The 17,921-nt window shown below is 35.0% G+C and overlaps 1 protein-coding gene across 1 annotated transcript in view; it reads left to right on the top strand.

Annotated features, from left to right (window-relative positions):
- DHX15 (DEAH-box helicase 15) overlaps positions 1-16,845 on the top strand; it is a 71,364-nt gene extending 54,519 nt beyond the window's left edge. Inside the window, exons 10-14 of the mRNA XM_043970085.1 lie at positions 1,427-1,618; positions 4,724-4,846; positions 7,790-7,980; positions 13,329-13,498; positions 16,277-16,845. Coding sequence (XP_043826020.1) covers positions 1,427-1,618; positions 4,724-4,846; positions 7,790-7,980; positions 13,329-13,498; positions 16,277-16,394 — 794 coding nt within the window. The 3' untranslated portion in view covers positions 16,395-16,845. The remainder of the gene's footprint in view (positions 1-1,426; positions 1,619-4,723; positions 4,847-7,789; positions 7,981-13,328; positions 13,499-16,276) is intronic.
- The last annotated feature ends 1,076 nt before the right edge of the window (positions 16,846-17,921 follow it).

The following is a 17,921-nucleotide window of genomic DNA, read 5'->3' on the forward strand; positions in this document are numbered from 1 at the left end:
TCCCTTAGCATAGTATAGAGCCTGGCACATAGTGAGCACTTAATAAATGCTTATTAATTTAAACAGGTAAACTAACCCCTTTTCCCCACAAACCTGATGGTTATTATAGTAGGATATATTTAGAGCTGGAGAGGACGTTAGAAACACCATCAAGCCCAAACCACTCATTTTGCAAATAAGAAAACTGAAGCCTAGAAAGGTTAAAAGGCCCAGGGTCCCAGCTTGTATCTGAGATAGGATCTCATGCCACTGAATCACCTTTATCTTCCTAAGTTTTCCCAGTCATAAGCCTTATCCATTCTTTCTATATCTAGGTAGAAAATGTCCTCTATTGCCCATTATTCCAGATGAAAACTTCTATTTCCTTGATAGATGATCTTAGTATTAGATAATTGGAATTAATCATATTAAGGATTAAGAATCCTAATCCTTTAAAAGAGGTTTTGCATTTTTTAAAGGATGATTATCACCTCCAAACAAATGACAGAAAACTTACAGGTACAACAATGAAATAAAAATAGTGAAGCTTTGTGTGGGAGTCTGTCTTGTCATTCCTTGTCATCCCCTTTTCCCATGTAAGGAATTAATTGTGATTTGGACTTTTTATAACTCCATCTTTGCTTTATCATGACTGAATTTGGCCTTTTCTGTAGTTTGAACTCACATAACTTGCATTTTCTCCCTGGTTCATATTAACAGACTTACCTTATGAAGATTTCCAGAGTCATTTGCCAACACACAAAAAGTTCCAACATTTCATATTCAAATCACATGTTCCTAGGAATGCATTTTCCCATACAAACAATGTTTGTTTCTTCGTAGAAATCACAACTCAAGAAATCAGCTTCTAGTCTGAGTTCTATCACAAAATAGCTGTGTGACCAAGGGACAGTCATTTTGCTTCTTTAGGCCCCAGTTTTCAGCACTATAAAAAAGGAAGTTGAGCTAGATGTTTTCTAAGGGTTAGGGATAGCAGTCTCTGAGCTAGGGGTGCGCATATATGTGTGTGTGTGTGTGTGTGTGTGTGTGTGTGTGTGTGTGTGTGTGTGTGTGTGTGTGTGTAAGTGTGTGTGTGTAAATGTGTTGTGGCCACATTTAGTCACTGCCATTGATATTTTTAGGAATTAAGCTGCTTATCTTTGGTGGGAAATAAATATTTAATGTAAAGTACATAACTTGATATGAATTGGTTAACAAATTATTTAACCCTTTTAGAAGAAAGACTGGCTTTTAAACTCTTCAGCAAACTTTGAGATTTTGGATGATTCATTGGTGGCTAGATTCCTATAATTGAATTTGATGACAGCTTGAATTCTGGATTTGGTCCACTGTAGAATGAAAAATGAGTTTGCTTATAATAGTTTGTACTTTGTCACATTTTTGCTTACTAAAGGCAGCTTGACTAATAGAGTATTTTTTCTTCCAGCTCCTGAAACTCTGATGAGAGCCCTAGAGCTTTTGAATTATCTAGCTGCTTTAAATGATGATGGAGACTTGACTGAATTGGGATCCATGATGGCAGAATTTCCACTGGATCCACAGCTCGCTAAAATGGTTATTGCAAGTTGTGACTACAACTGTTCTAATGAGGTCCTATCTATTACTGCTATGTTGTCAGGTAATGGAGGGAAAAAGCCATCCCCATCCTTTCCCCCTCTCCCTTGGACCCCGCCATTTCTTGCCTTCCCCCAAAAAAGCCCAGTTTGGGTGGACATCACTTAGTTTTTTCTAACATACGATAGTTTCATGTATATTCTTAAAAAAAAAATACCTTGTATATGAAAACATTTACTTAAATTGAAGAATAAAATCTTCACAAAATTTAATCTACTATGAAATACTGGTAAAACTTAGATTGCCAAACTGTAAAGAAAAGAATACTGGTGCCTCACTATAACAGTAACTGTTATAATCCCATAATTCAGAATTTTGAACAAGGTGGGTCATTTATAGATTTAACCTCCCTAGATTTGTCATTAGTACCAGAAGGACCTTGTTTTGAACACTGTTATAGTGATCCTCTTGATTGTGTACAAATACGCCAGTGAAAAGAACATCAATTAAAAACTGTCACGGTGAAAGAATAAAAATAGTAACGATAACAAAAGTCTCAGATCTAACTCACTCTGTTTAAATGCCTGTATTACATGATGGAAGAAACATTTATAAGGCATGTATGGTATATAAAAGTCTAAATTTGAAACCCAGACATTGATTCAAGAAAGAAACTTCCATTTGAGTAAAGCTCATTCTTTGAAATGATCCAACTTGGATATAAATATTCCAAAAGCAAGAAAGGAAATATCAGTAAAGAAGTTAATACTGAGCTTTACAACTCTAAATTACTGATGCGGTAGTTGAGTGAAATTTCCAGTAGAAAAATCACTCAATGGGATAAGATATTATTGTACAGAATATAACTGACCTATAACTAAGGTGCTTATGTATTTAGATTCAGATACTGGGGAGAATGGACTTTATGCCAAAAAACACCTGCTCACTGTGGTAATCAGGATATTTATGATGGTTTTAAATATTTAAAAGCCTTTTGCAGTGTAAACCCTCTCCTGATTACTTCTAAATTTGTTAAAAAGAGAAACTAAAAAATGTTTTATAAAGTTATGGCCTAGTTCAGTCTTTTGGCATATAATGGTATGAATTTTTTTTTAATTTATGAACTAGCTAAAATGTTTTTTTTTTGCAGAGTTATAATTGATCAGACTCAGAGCAGATGGGCAGGGCAGAATCTAATCATTTTAACTAAATTGTAGTCTTAATTGCGGAGGTGGTGGTAGGTTGTTGTCTGCCTTTCTTATATGTTGTTTTTATTAGTTTCTCCAGTCAGTTCCATCTTTACCCAGATTTAAGAGAATTTGTGGTTGCAAAAAGCAACAGGTTATTTTTATGCTTCACCTGCCTTCCCCCTGTCATTTCCAACCTTTACTGCTTGTTTTGTTTTCTGAGGTTTTCCCCTTTTTGAAAACTAGTTTCAAGAGTTGATAAGAAAGTTAGCTCTTTAAGGAAATTATTATTTGGATTCAGTTGAAATCTTCCAACTTGTTTTAAATTTCCTTCTTCTCATGATCCTGGTCAGTAATAGATGTTCTGTATGAAATGATGCTTTAGTGATGTTACATAGTTCACTGTAGAAATCACAAAGTTTGAGCTTACTTGCAGCAAATACATGGACAGGCCATTTGGGGGAGAAATTAGTGAACTGACACAGAGGGACCATTGAACATGAACAACTTGCCAAGCTTCTTGTGCTTTATTTTCCATCTTAAAGTTTCAGAAATTTTGAGGTCCTGACAAACTGTGCAAAAACAATGGCCTTCTCTTTATATAATGCTATTTCTTCCCATTATTCCTTAATTATGGTGACCCATTTTCCACACTAACTTTCTGATATATAGTCACAGCAATGTGATTTTTTTTTTTTTTTGGGTGCTTCAATGACTTGACTCGCTCCTATTATTTTAAGTCAGACCTCTGATATTTACCATGAATGTGTCTTTATTTTCTGTTGGCTATTTGACATCCTTTTAAGGGGAAAAGGTTATGGGAAAATTCATTTGACTCTGTATTTGGTCTACAAGCCTGCTAGTTCCATTTCCATCTGAATTGATGATCATTTATGATATTTCCATTGATAAGAGTTGAAAAGCTTTGCTTTTAAAATGTGTTGAAAAAGGTCCCAATTTGTTAATTTTTTATATTCTCATGAATATGGAATTGCTAATTGTTTAAGGAAAGTTGTATTTTTTTTTAATGCAGTGTACAAAACACCTTGTATTGACTATAGCCTTATTTGAATTAAGATTGGGGCTTCATACAACTACATACTGGGCTTACCTTTCTGGCAATCTTGATGACCCTTGAAATAATGAATATCATGGGCTCACAGTGTCCGCTTTTCTATTATTGAGTGTTGGTTTTATTTGGGGGTATTGATTCAAAATACCATTTTTTAAAATCTTCATTTAGTATTCTTTATTTATTGGTCCTTTAAGATATTGAAAGAGAATAAGCTGAATTCCCCCAGCCTTTTGGATGAATTTCCTTAATTTAAATAATAGTAAAGGGCGGTTTAACCTTCCACCACTACTGCTACCATAAAATCCCAAGTTTTCCTGATATTTTGTTGTTCATATATGCTTCTGCACACCGGTGCTTATAGTAATACCCACCAGTGGTGACGGCCACAACACTTTTTAGACCTTTTTCATTTAATTGTGGTAAATAGGGCTAGTTGTAAAAATTGTTTATAACCACAGCAGTCGTGAAGTATAGTTTCTTAATTACTTGTATTATTTAGTGAACTTCTTATTTGAAGAGATATACTTAGCTAAAAGGCCATTGTCACCGTAATTCTGGTTATTGGTAGAGCTATCAGCACTGGTTTTTGAAATAAGTTCTATTGAGCCCTCCTTTGTATACTTTTAGCAATCTTGATGGCCTTCAGAATAGCTGTTTTGATGCCTACTTTTTAGTTCTAGTCAAAATAATCAGGTACTCTGTAGCTTTGAAACCCTCTTGTCTTACAGATGTGGTTAGGTGTTGATGTACCAAATCAAGGTAGTAAACAGTCCAAGATGCAGTTGGAGGCCATCCTGCCCTGCCCTATGCTCTGTGAACTGACCTAGCTAGGCCTTGTTCCTCTGTCTGTGAATGCGTGACTCATCGATATGGGCGTTTGTGTTGGGCCCATACCAACCTTGTTTAGTCCCACAGTGTTTTGTTCGCCCCACGGAGGCCAAGAAAGCAGCAGATGAAGCCAAGATGAGGTTTGCCCACATAGATGGAGATCATCTGACACTGCTGAACGTTTACCACGCTTTTAAACAAAGTAAGTTTTAATTATATTCAATTTCCACTTTTACCTAAATGTCAGATGATAACATTGATTTCTATTTCTCATTTTACTTTCATTTCTGTGTTTGTATATTTATTGACATTAATGAGACCTTTTGATTAGAAACACATCCATAGTTATTTTAAATTCTTGCCTGGGATAAAAAAATGGAGATCTTATTCTGGCTACATTTATTTTAGTAGCTGCTATTCCAACAATAAAGGTACATCTTAAATATTTATTGAATAATAATAAATTTTGTTCTAATTATTTTTAAAATTACCATGTATTGCTAGTCCATGTGACTGATATTGTAAGAAATGGTTTTCTATTTTTGCCTTTACAAAGCACTTCATCCAAGGGATAATCATTATTTAGGTCCTGAGAATTCATATAATATTAGGATAGCAAATACGTCAAAGTAGTAAAATAATCCAAATCTAAAACGTGAGTTTGTTGGTACTTGTGTAATACTAGATTATGATGATCATGTTGGATATTGATCAGTGAACTGGAAACTTGATTTTCCCTAAGATGATACAAATTTGTTGCTTTATAGGTTTCTGATCGTATAAAAATAAAAGGTAGTTTTCATTCAGAGGCCCCTGAGATTTTTGCTTCTGGTTCTAATTGTTTTGGAAATGATAAAACATTAGCTTTCATGAACCATATTGTCCCAGTGATATTTATGTAATTTGTCCATTATTGCTCAGGAAAGGAGTCAGGTCAATAATTAACTTCTTCTTTGACTCCTTTTTATATTTCTTTTTCCTACATAGCTCTCCCTTCCCATTAACTCTGGGAATTACCTACCTATTCTGAATTGGGCGTGCAAATTTTCAATTTCTCACATCAATGAGGGACTGCAGTTAATTAGGCAGAAAAAGACACTCTGCTAGGTTCATCTTTCCCTCTCATCTTTAAAGTTATATGCTTAGGATTTATTTTTTATTTTATTTTATTTATGTCAAGGCCTTTATACATATTAGTTTAAGATTGTTCTATCTCTTGGCAGAGAAAGGGGGTCTGACCCTGTAATTCCAGGCATAGAAAACTCCCATAGCTATGGATCAGCAACTGCCCTGCAATTTATTCTCTTACAAAGTTGCTTGGGAGGTTAATTGACTTGCCCTTGGTCTCACAGCTGGTTGTGTCAGAAACAGGACTTGAACCCAGTTTGGCCTGACTCCAAGGCTAGACCTTTATCTTTTATACTCTGCCATTTCTCATAGCAAAGAATATTCCATTGGAAATAGTGTGAGAAACAGTGAAACTGGTAAGCTTTCTAGCTTTTTGTACTTTGAATTATCAAGCGCTTCCAGCCACTTAGATAAATCAATATGAGGACTTGTGAAGTTGTTAGTCACTTTCTTAGTTGCTGCTTGTTTTTCACAGGGATATAATCATCTATAAAGTGCTACCTTTGGCAGAGTTTCTTTGTTAAAGTTAGTCTGTGATCTGCTTTACCTCTTGACTGGGTCTTTGGAAGTTTAAAGGAAAATTTTGTTTTTAAAGGAAACTTTAGACTTATAATTCAGAGGGTTTTTTTCCTTTATGTTGTTCTTTTGTTTCATTTTTGGCTAATGTTAATGTGCGCAAATTAATGACCTAAACAAGATTGCCACAGATAAATTGTTAAGAGTAATAAAGAATCGATTCAGTTTGGATTTTCAAGCTCCATTCTCTCCATTTCAGCACAGCCAATTTTCTTAAATATAGTACAAGCAGATACCAGTGTAAAGGTGGGACGTCAGGCAAATAATTCAGACTTTCTTTTGTTTTTGAGAAATATGGTTGTAGCTCTGTATTCCTTATAATATGCCCAAGATAATTTTCTTGTATTACATTTTGTGAAGAATGATCTTTAAAGTAGAAGCTTAAATTAGCACAAATGGTATTTTAGAAACCGAGTTCTTAGAACTATAAAATAACACAAGAAGTTACTATTCAAGTTGCTTTGGAGTAGAGACTATTCTTGGAATGATGCTATGTAAAACGATGCTTGTAGCAAAAAGCTTAGATTTTTTGCCATCTTGATCCACATGGGACACTAGCGAAAATGTGGTGTCCCCCCCCAGGTAATAGCGGTATCTAAGTATAGGGGCAAGGGAGGACATCAAGACACAGTGCTAGTTTTTGTACTTGCACAAATATTGCCTAGGTAGGGGCTAAGGCAGTAAGGGTAGTAGAATGATTTTAGGACTAGGAATTCTTAGAAGTAATTCCTGAACATCAAGTCAGGAGAGACCTGGGGTTGAATCTCTCCTGACACTCAGTAGTTGCTTGACTGAGTCAGTCACTCAGCCTTCCTAGTCTTTAGTGTCCTTATTTCTAAAATGAGAGAAAACTAGATGGTTTCTGAATTCTCTTGCAGTGCTATTTCTGTGATCTTTTGATCCTATGACTGAAGTGAATTATTAGAAACTCTAATTTTAAATCTAAAGTTAGTATTTATATATGGCTTTAATTCCATTGGAGCTAATTAAATCCCAATTTAAAACTGAAAATAAATTTTCTGTCATTTAGGCTAAACCCCTCATTTTACAGATGAGGAAAGTGAGTCTTGCAAACATAAAGTTCTTGGCCTGAGGTCACATAGGGAGTAGCAGAGACAGAATTTGAACTCAGATCCTCCCTGCCCTTGGTCATTTTTATTAGTAATGAAAATGACTCCCTGAAAGGTCATGGAAGAAATAATCAAATCAGTTGGTTTTGGAATTGTTTTTTCAACTCTATTTTGACTAAGGATTTGGAAAGAGTTTCATTATCTTTAGAGACATGAGTCTACAGTGGCTTTTCACATATTCTAGAAAGGTACATAAAATACCATTTTTGTTTGGTTTGTTTGACCATTTAGTTACTTTTTTTCTTAATTAGGTAAATTGTTTGATATATATCCTCTCTTTTTTTTTCCCCCTTTTTTAAAAAATGTTGCAGATCATGAGTCGGTTCAGTGGTGTTATGACAACTTCATTAACTACAGGTCCCTGATGTCTGCAGACAATGTACGCCAGCAGCTGTCGCGAATCATGGACAGATTTAATTTACCTCGTAGAAGTACAGATTTCACAAGCAGAGACTATTACATTAATATAAGAAAAGCTTTGGTTACTGGGTATTTTATGCAGGTATGTGAAGAAAAGAGGGTAAAAAAACGTCCACTATTCACTTGGTAATTCTTTGCTTTCCTCTAATTGGCCTTTAATTCTTCAAATATAAAATGAATTTAAGAAAGCCAGCGAAAATTGCTCTTAAAAGGTTGTTTAGTCAGGATGTCTCAGAGGAGCTTTTATTAAGAAATTTTATGTGTCTAAGAATGTGTAACCAATTAACCCAGTAAATGGCAAAGTTGGCATTGCAAATCATGCATGCTTAAATTTTAGTTTTATTAATGTAATCTAAATTGTATCAAATGGCCAATCTGGTCATTATGAAGCTATATAACTGACATTTATTACTTAAAGTATGAAAAGAAGGCATTAATACTTGATGAATTATTTTTTCCAATTAAATTTTCTTAATCTGAACAACCAGAAAACTCAAATAAGCAGACTATTGACTCTAGTACTATGACATAATTATCAATATTCATGTAATCATGACCCTGAGATGCAGAAGTGGGCTTTGAATTCATTCTTTTTCAGCCTTAAGCTAGTTTAATTTTATAACTAAATGCAAAGTTTGAAGTTTTCAGCAACTGTTGAACACAGAAAGTCCAGGTTTAATGAGTGTGCCACTTCAAGATGCACATAATTCCTAGAACTGCCTCCCTGACCATTGTTTACAATTAGACTAGTGAAAAATTTCAAGCTGATCTTCATTCTGTTTTCCCTTTAGATAGGGATATTTGTACCCATGTGGAAAATGTCAGTATTCCACAAGGTCGAAAGGAAATTTCCTAATGTTAGCTTTTAAATGCTTTCTCCGTTCTTTAGGCAATTTCACCTACTCTTATAATCTCAGTTATCATTCTTACTCACAACCAGTTAGTTGTCAGGTCCCATTTATTCTACCTTCAAAGTATTTTTACATTGATGCTCTCTTCTTCAAAGTACTATAACATTTGTTGATTTAAATTTGCTGACTCCATACATAAATTGTTAACTCACAGTGGGCTAGCTGATAACTAGAAAGTATCAGGAAATAAACTTTCCTCTCATTCCTCAAGTGGCTCTAATTCCCAAATCCCTATAACTGGTTCTTCTCTTTCACTTTTCCATCCCACCCATCCTATGCCTTTCCCTTTCAGAGGTTATAATATTGTATGTTGCTTCTATGGACGTTGTTATTTACATGTTGTTTTCCCCCACTAGAATGTCCTTGACAGCAGGGACTGTGCTTGTCTTTGTTATCCCCTGCATTTAACTTAAAAAAGGGCACATAGTAAGGGCTAAATAAATGTTTACCCACTAGTCTCCTGACTTAAGGCTTTCCTTTCTTCAACCCATCCTTCAGAGAACTGACTTTTTAGAGATACCTCCCGTGCTTGAAGTTATTGTCTGGATAAATCAAAAATCTTAGCCTTGCATTAAGTTTGTCTCCATTAAATACCTCATTTACATATTCCATTTCAGCTAAACTTGGGCTAATAGCATTTCTCAATCTCATTATGCCCTCTCCTGGCCATCCCCCATGGCTAGAATGTACTTATTCCACATTTCTACCTATTAAAATATATTTCCTCAAGTCCCAACTACTTTTCTAGGTGCTTTAAATGATCTTCTGCTTTCCTAAGTATCCTTAAGAGCATTTTAGGTATCTCCCTATATCAAAGTATCCTCTGTGACATATATGCCTTATCCTTTCTGTCCCTGGCTTTCAGAATTAAAGAGGCTTTTCTGTATGTGTATCAATTGACACATATCTACAACTGTTTTTCTGTGTCTGTTCTTTATATAAGCTGTATTGTCAAAGAATCATTCCATGGGACAAATTATGTCCATTGATAATAGCGGAGATATTAAGAAAGACGAGCCTTTTGATTTTGTGAGGATGAACTGAATAGAGAAACCGGGGTGAGAACAATTTCTGTCATAGAGTAGAATTATAGAAAATAGTTGATTGCATAAGGTCCTTGCATTTTTGTTACTAGAGTTATCTGGAACTGTACCTATACTTTAGTTCTCACTGCTTTTTCTGTGATTTTACTCATTATACTAAATGTGAATAATAAAATCAGTTAAACATTGTGTGTTGAGCCATTGCATTGCAATACAAAGACAAGAACCACATTTAATCCTCTAGGACCTTGGAAGATAGTTGATTTTCCTTGTATTTTCAGGAAACAAATCCCATAAGTGCTCATTGTCCCATTCCTTTACTTCACCAGCCCTTAAGAAATTCTTTTAAATTTTAAGTATTTTCTGCTATAATTTCTTCTGGTATTATCTAGAAGAGGAAATTTTTTTGTTACCATTTTCTATATAATAGCTCTATAAGTGGATGGTGTTTTTGGTATGTCTTTACTTAGCTTTCCTTTCTCCAGGCTAAAAATAATCCTTTAAAAAAAATCCTTTAAAAATATTAAATAGACCCTATTAACCACAATAGAGGACTTGTACAGATGGCTATGGCTATTTTTTTAATCCATTGATGAGAAAAGAAATTACTGAGTATAGTCGGAGCTCATCCATTTGCTTTTATATCTAGTTGAGTCTCTGTTTAAACACAGCTTGTCCAAAGATGGAGTGCTGGCAGGGAAGGAATGGAGATAATCTACCTTCATCCTCACCTCGCTTAATTTTTAACTTTATCTTGATAACCTTTTGATATTTAACACACCACTGATCTTTTTTTCAAAGTAGCATTTTTAAGAAAATGAGAAGATAAAATAATTGTGAGAAAAACTTTATCATATTTTAAACCATCTCTTTTTCCTTAAAGATTTAAAATTCTCCAGTTTGCTTTTTTCCCTCAAGGTATTTTTAAATTATGTAATATTAACATAGCACTCACTAGGGTTATAAAACTGCATCTATATACTTTATCAAACAAGTAAGTAATCTGTTCATTTGGAATCTAATCATAGAATTCTAGGATTTCAGAGCTGGAAGAAATCTTAGAATTCATCTATTTCCCCCCTTTTAGAGCAAAGACCTAAGAGACTTCTGTCCTATGTGTTGTCATAATTTTCCCACTATTATGTGACCTGGGTCAACTCATTCAACTTATGTGATTTTTTTTTTTTTAGTGAAGCACTTGATTTGATAATAAAGTATTTTGTTTAGCCATTCCTTTATTTCAAACCCAGTCTGAAATTGGAAGTTAATTCTCCATCACTTTGATTTACTTAAGTTGTGTAGTAGCTGTTTTGCACCATCACTTTATCAGTGAGAACTAGAGCATTAACTTTGTAGGTGATAAAAGCTTTTGCGGTTCTTCATCAAAGATTATGGAATGGATTGAGAGGGCAGTATTAGATATAGTGGGAAAAGCCCTGGATTTGGAGTCCAGAGACTTGAGAAGAAAATTAGACATATATCATTTATTAGCTTTGTGGCAGTGAGCCTTGGTTATATTATCTGTGAAATGGGGTACTCATATTACCATCTCGCAGGATCAAGGCCTTGTGATTAATGTTACAGAGATTTATATGCTTGGTGAGAAGAGCACTATCAGCACTAGGGCAAAGTGTTGGTGCTGTTGAGTATGTCATGATATGTAATGAGCCACACTCAGATTTCCATTCCTCAGAGAAGCAGGAAGAGGGGTCCTTCTCATCCAAGAATGATCACTTTGCAGTACTTGGTTATAATTGTTTTGTTGGGGGTTTTTTCCCTATGTATATTTTTATAGTCATTTTATATTGTTTTTCTGTTTCTGTGCACTTGTTTTGCATCACTTCATCTAAGTCTTGTCAGTTTGTTTAGCCAGTCGATAGACATTTATTTATCTCCAGTATTTTGCCAATGTAAAAAGTGTTAATATAACCTGTATGCATGGGGTTTTGTTTAATTGATTTTATATCTAGGGTAATTAGATCTAATAGCCAGAACCTACCATAATGACACCTCATATATATAGTATTATATGTATATGTACGTATGTGTGTGTGTATGAATATACATACACATGTAATTGTTGGGAGAAGAGGTCTTAATTTTTGCATATTTTGCAAAGAGAGCTTTACCATTTTGATCACTAATTTTAAAAAATAACTATTTTGTTAGAAAGTGTTGATTAAATATATTTAATGCTTCCCTAAAAGTGAAGTCTTTCCTCCTTCCTCATCCTTCTTGGCCTATCTGTTGAACAGCCCTCTTTCTAGATACTTTTCCCTGAGTTGACATAAGATTGTTCTCTGCTCATTTTTCTTACTGCTCCTTAGTCTCCTTTGCTAGATCATTATCTGTGTCTCACCTCCATTTGAGGGATTTTCCATAGCTGTCCTGTGCCTTCCTCTGCCTACCCTCAAACACTTTTTTGGTAATCTATTTAATTCTCTAAAATTCAGTTATTTTCTGTGTCAGTGACTCCCAGATCTTCGTATCCAACTCTTAACTTTCTCTTGAACCCCCACGTCTTGTATCCCACTGCTTGGTGGATATTTCCTTCTGGTTATTCCATAGACATCTCACACTTTTGACTTATTTTAGGCATCATTGGGTTTTTTTGCTTTTTTTTTTTTGTTTGTTTCTGGTTTTTTTTGTTTGTTTGTTTGGTTGGTTTTTTTTGTTTTTTTGCGGGGCAATGGGGGTTAAGTGACTTGCCCAGGGTCATAGCTGGTAAGTGTCAAGTGTCTGAGGCCGGATTTGAATTCAGGTACTCCTGAATCCAGGGCCAATGCTTTTATCCACTGTGCCACCTAGCCGCCCCCAGGCATCATTGTTAATTGCTATGGTATATTCATGGTCCCATATGCTATCTTCAGTCTGCCATTAAGCCAGAAATCAAGTTTGTTAGGTGTGGATCTATTCAGTTCAATAATTTGAATAAGCATCCATAAAATACTGGCCCTATCTCCTCTTTGGTGAGAATTGCTTATACTGCTACTTTCTATAAACTTTATAATCAAAGATCATGGAGACCTAAGATTTACTGCAAGGAGGGACCTTAGAGAGATCACTTTGTCTCATAACTGAAGCTTAGAGGTGTGAGGTCTAAAGCCAACCTGAGGTAGTACTGGGTTTGAATATCTTCTGACTCCATATTCAGTGATCTGTGAGATGTATTTCAGGAAATTGCATGTAAAGGTGGATCACACAAAACCTGACTTTGCATGTGCAGTTATCTTCATCTGTTCTAACACTAGAAGTAGGCAAAAGAGAGGTCAAAAGAGAAAGAATAAAATATCCTTTTTTAGTTATTTTAATAAAATACCTTTATTAAGTAATTTACATGACAGGAGCAGTGAAATCTAAAGCAACAAAAATTGGAAGTGATATCTATATTTGATGAAATAAGTATCTCTTAACCTACTCACTTTTCAATTGGTCTGTTACAGCATTGTATTAATTTATTTTGGTTTTGATTTTAGGTGGCACATTTGGAACGAACAGGGCATTACTTAACTGTAAAGGACAACCAAGTAGTGCAGTTACATCCTTCAACTGTTCTGGACCACAAGCCAGAATGGGTGCTTTACAATGAGTTTGTTCTTACAACAAAGAATTATATCCGGACATGTACAGATATCAAACCAGAATGGTAAGCAGATGTTTTTATCTATGATGTTACATTTTTCCTTAGAATCATGTGGTAGAAAAAGTTTAAACTGTGATATGCCGAGTGAATGTGCTGATTGAAGATGTCTAGAACATGAATCAGTTCATGAATTAGCAAGTTCAAAGTGAATAAAGGAATTACGTTTGTAGCATTCTGTTGTGTAGGGTCTTCTCAATTGTTTTTGTTTTTTTCACAACAAAAGAAATTATTTGTGGTGACTGCAAATATGAACTCTTCACAGTCACTATGTGGTGAACATTTCACATACAGGGAGTAAGACAAACATAGTATGAGTCAATTTTCCAGGCATATCAAGTCAAATATCAAGTGTGCAAAAAGAAAAAAATAAACAAAAGCAATAAATTTGTGAGGTAGATAATAAAATATGGGTGTTATTATTCCCACTTTACAGTATAAGTAAGAGGCAGCTAGGTGCTACAATGGATATATCACTGGGCATCTGAGTTTAAATCAGGACTCAGACACTTACTAACTGTGTTACCCTGCACAAGTTAATTAATGTCTGTTTGCCTCAGTTCCTCACATTAGAGAAATAAATGGTAAACCATTCTAGTATCTTTGCTGAGAAAACCCCATGGACAAAACCACAGAGAGTCAGACACAACTGAAAAACAACAGTACGAAAAAATAAAAGAGAGGGTGAAGTGATTTTTTTTTTTCACAGGGTGGGCCAAGTAGCTTGTCAAACCTGGATTCATACTTAGGTCTTTTTATTTCCAGGGTACTTTCTTCAGTACCTTAGTTGCTCCATAACCTAGCAAGGGATGCCATGGAGCTTTCCACAGGACACAGTGGTGCTCTTTGAGCTAGACAGATAATTTGTCTTTTTAATTTTAATGGGGGAGGCGGGGGAGAGGCAATGAGGGTTAAGTGATTTGCCCAGGGTCACAAAGCTAGTCAGTGTTAAGTGTCTGAGACCTGATTTGAACTCAGGTCCTCCTGAATCCAGGGCTGGTGCTTTATCCATTGCACCACCTAGCTGCCCCCTTTTAAAGTTTTTAATGGACAAAATAGAAGATCTTTAGCAATATCTCTCCTAGTGCTTATATTCTACTCAAAACCTCTTGGGTTCATTAGGTCACTTACTTCCTCATGTCTAAAATCTTCAGTGTGAGTGGCTTGTTTTCACTCTTTCCACTCAAGTATCAGGAACTCCTGAGAAAAGCAGCCTGAAAAATCAGTTGAATAGTTCAGGGGAGAGTGGAAGCTGAAAGCCAAAAAGTGAAGAAAGCTTGTTCGAGCAGGGTATACCTTATATGTATTATATGGCTGAAGTAACACCAACAGGTTCATCGCTATGCTAATTGTGTTGCTACCAACTAAAACTCTGCATTGTTTCCTGTCTTGCTTGTGGCTGAAACTTCCAACTCCAGGGACAAGTAGATGTCTCTTTTTGTTTTTCACTTATATTTTCTTTCTTCCTTTCCCCATACCCTTTTCCTTTTGTTTTCATTGTTAGATTTATCTGAGAGGGGTAAATTGAAGTCCCCCACTAGTATAGTTTTACTGCTCACTTCCTCCTTTAACTCATTTAGTGTTTTCTGTAAAGAATTTGGATGCTGTGCCGTTTGGTGCATTCCTTTTACTTTAAACCATACCTATGATTTCATTGGTATAGGGAACTCCCAGTGCAAATTGGCATCTATATTAATGAGTAAAGACTTCTTCCTTAGTGGAATATAAATTTTGAGACAATTTATTATATCCCATATTTATTTTCTCCCTCCCATGTTGGTAACTAACCAGTTTAAGTTATTTTTGTGGAGGTGAGATTCAGTTGATGTCTGTGAAAATTCAAGCAGAAACCTGATTAACATAATTGGTAGTAGTGTTGATAAATGTTATTTCTGCTTTACAAATGCAACTGATACTGATTGTTTTTAGTGTAGAGTTAACTCACTGGTTATTTGTTACCAAAATCCAATCTTTGATGGGAGACACCAATTTTGCCCAACATGGTTGGTTTCAATACACAAAGAACCTTGTTAAGTAGTGTCACTTATTATTTCTTTGCTTCTTCTATTGTGGGATTTCTTTCTCTCCATGATAAAGGGGTTTTTTTTGTTTGTTTGTTTTGATACTTGAACACGTAGAACATTTCTGTCTTAATACAAGTAATTAATAAATTTTGCAGTAAATGATCCCTAATACTTAAAAGTAATTGGTTTCCTAGGACATAGTACAATATCTACAGTTATTTAAAAAAAGAAAGAATTGAAGTTGAGTGGAAGTAATAATCTGAAAAGAGCTGGTAGTGTATAAGTCTCCTTAAGATACTGAGGGATTGGGGCAGCTAGGTGGTGCAGTGGATAAAGCACTGGCCCTGGATTCAGGAGTACCTGAGTTCAAATCTGGCCTCAGACACTTGATACTTACTAGCTGTGTGACCTTGGGCAAGTCACTTAACTCTCATTGCCCTGGGGGGGGGGGAAAGATACTGAGGGATTCTCTATACCTAGAGCTTTTTTCATAATTTGAAAGTCATGTAGAAATGTCATTTAGGGCTGCAGATTTGAGAGGGAAAAAGTTAAACTTGTTAGACCTTCTAAAATTTATTTTGAGATTATTATTTAATATTGGAATACTTGGAATATTTTGCATGTGTTTTATTAATGAATTGGGGTTACAGGTTTTATTGTTTTCATCAGTATAATAATTAAACTATTTTTCAGGCCACAGCTTTTGCCTAAGTGTTTTAATCACATGTTAATATAATAACTTCTAAATTTTTATTGACAGGTTGGTGAAAATTGCCCCTCAATATTATGATATGAGCAATTTCCCACAGTGTGAAGCAAAGAGACAATTGGACCGCATCATTGCCAAACTTCAGTCCAAGGAATATTCGCAGTACTGAATTGAGTGCTTTGAACTGAAGTTATTCAGAGGACAGCTTTAAAAGATGAATGAACTTAAAGTTCAAGTTGTGCTCTTCACGTTGGTTCAATAATGGCCTTTATTTGAAAGCTTTTTAATTTTTCTTTACAGTAAATATTCCATTCTGATTTCATAAATTAAACATTTATGCCTCCCTTTTGTGTTGACACTGTAGCTCATACTGGAAAAGTCGATCAATGTTTTGCAGTTTATTGAAAGTAGTTCTATATATATAACAATGTTATAAGCATTTCTTTAGAAATGGTTGAAAATGCTTCTAAAATGTGATTATCGACCATGGTATGCATGATCGTTGTAATTGTTGACATTCCTTTTAGAAGTTGTGAAATGTTACAACTTGTGCTTATGTAGACACAATCTTTGGTCTCAGTACAGAGGCAATGACTTCAATAAAAGTCTATTTATACTAATTTTGGCCAGAGTACTTCAGTATCTTTGTTCTGGTCTCAGAATGGATAGATTCCTTTTCCCCTCTTCCTCCCTCCCCTCCCACCCCCCCAAATGCTAAAGTAATGATAAATGTAACATCTGTGAGATGAGCAAAAGGTTTACATGTTATATATCTCTCATATAAACTCAGGTCTATTCACTTTTCTCTACAATGACTTCTTCATAGAAATTAATCAAATTTATCATTCAAAGAGCCTATCCTGGAGTCTTGGTATGTTAAATAAGATGTGATATAATTGGACAAAATGAGAATGTTAGTACATGGTTTTCATCCAACATAAAAATTCCAGAAGGCAGTATAGTGATAATTACCACCACCCCCCCCAATATATATCTTTTGGGTGAGGGGTGGGGCAGGGGGAATGACTGATATTTAATGAGTTTCAGTCCTGTCTCTGACACATTCTAGCTATATAATCCGGGACCCTGGACAGGTCACTTACCCTCTGCCATGTCACAGGCAACTTAATTTAGTTAGACCATTAAGTTGTAGGAAAGTTGCTGACCTATATCAGTAGATGCAATTTTCACAGAGAATTTCCTATGCTGATGAAATCATAGACTTTGATTCCTATCTATCACCACACTACATTGACCCACCTCCAAAAAGTTGTATTACTCAGTATTTTTAGAGATCATTCTTTTCCTGGATAATTTAAAAGACAGTATCTTTATGTTCTTGGTTTGTGAAACTGATCAAGTGGGAAAGGGTCACGATAGATCCTGAATGTTGAATGTCCTGGGCCAGGGAGCATCATTCATTTTAAAGGTAAAGCATTTTCAGATCATGAATTTGAAGTTTTTACTTGGCAATTAGGCTAATAAAACTGTCATCACAAATCAAAAAAAAAAATCCATTTTTGTCTCCAGGAGAAGAGTTTGTATTTGTTTTCTGGATCTCACATAAAACAATTTTTCTCAGCTGTAAGTTTAAGCTATTAAAATGAATGTGCTATTAAATAATAATTCATTTTATCAATTTTTAAAGGTAAATTTGTAGGTATATATTGTGATTCAAAGGTATATTTAGTAGTTG

The sequence above is a fragment of the Dromiciops gliroides genome, chromosome 6 (genome assembly GCF_019393635.1).
Source record: "Dromiciops gliroides isolate mDroGli1 chromosome 6, mDroGli1.pri, whole genome shotgun sequence".
NCBI classification, from domain to species: domain Eukaryota; kingdom Metazoa; phylum Chordata; class Mammalia; order Microbiotheria; family Microbiotheriidae; genus Dromiciops; species Dromiciops gliroides.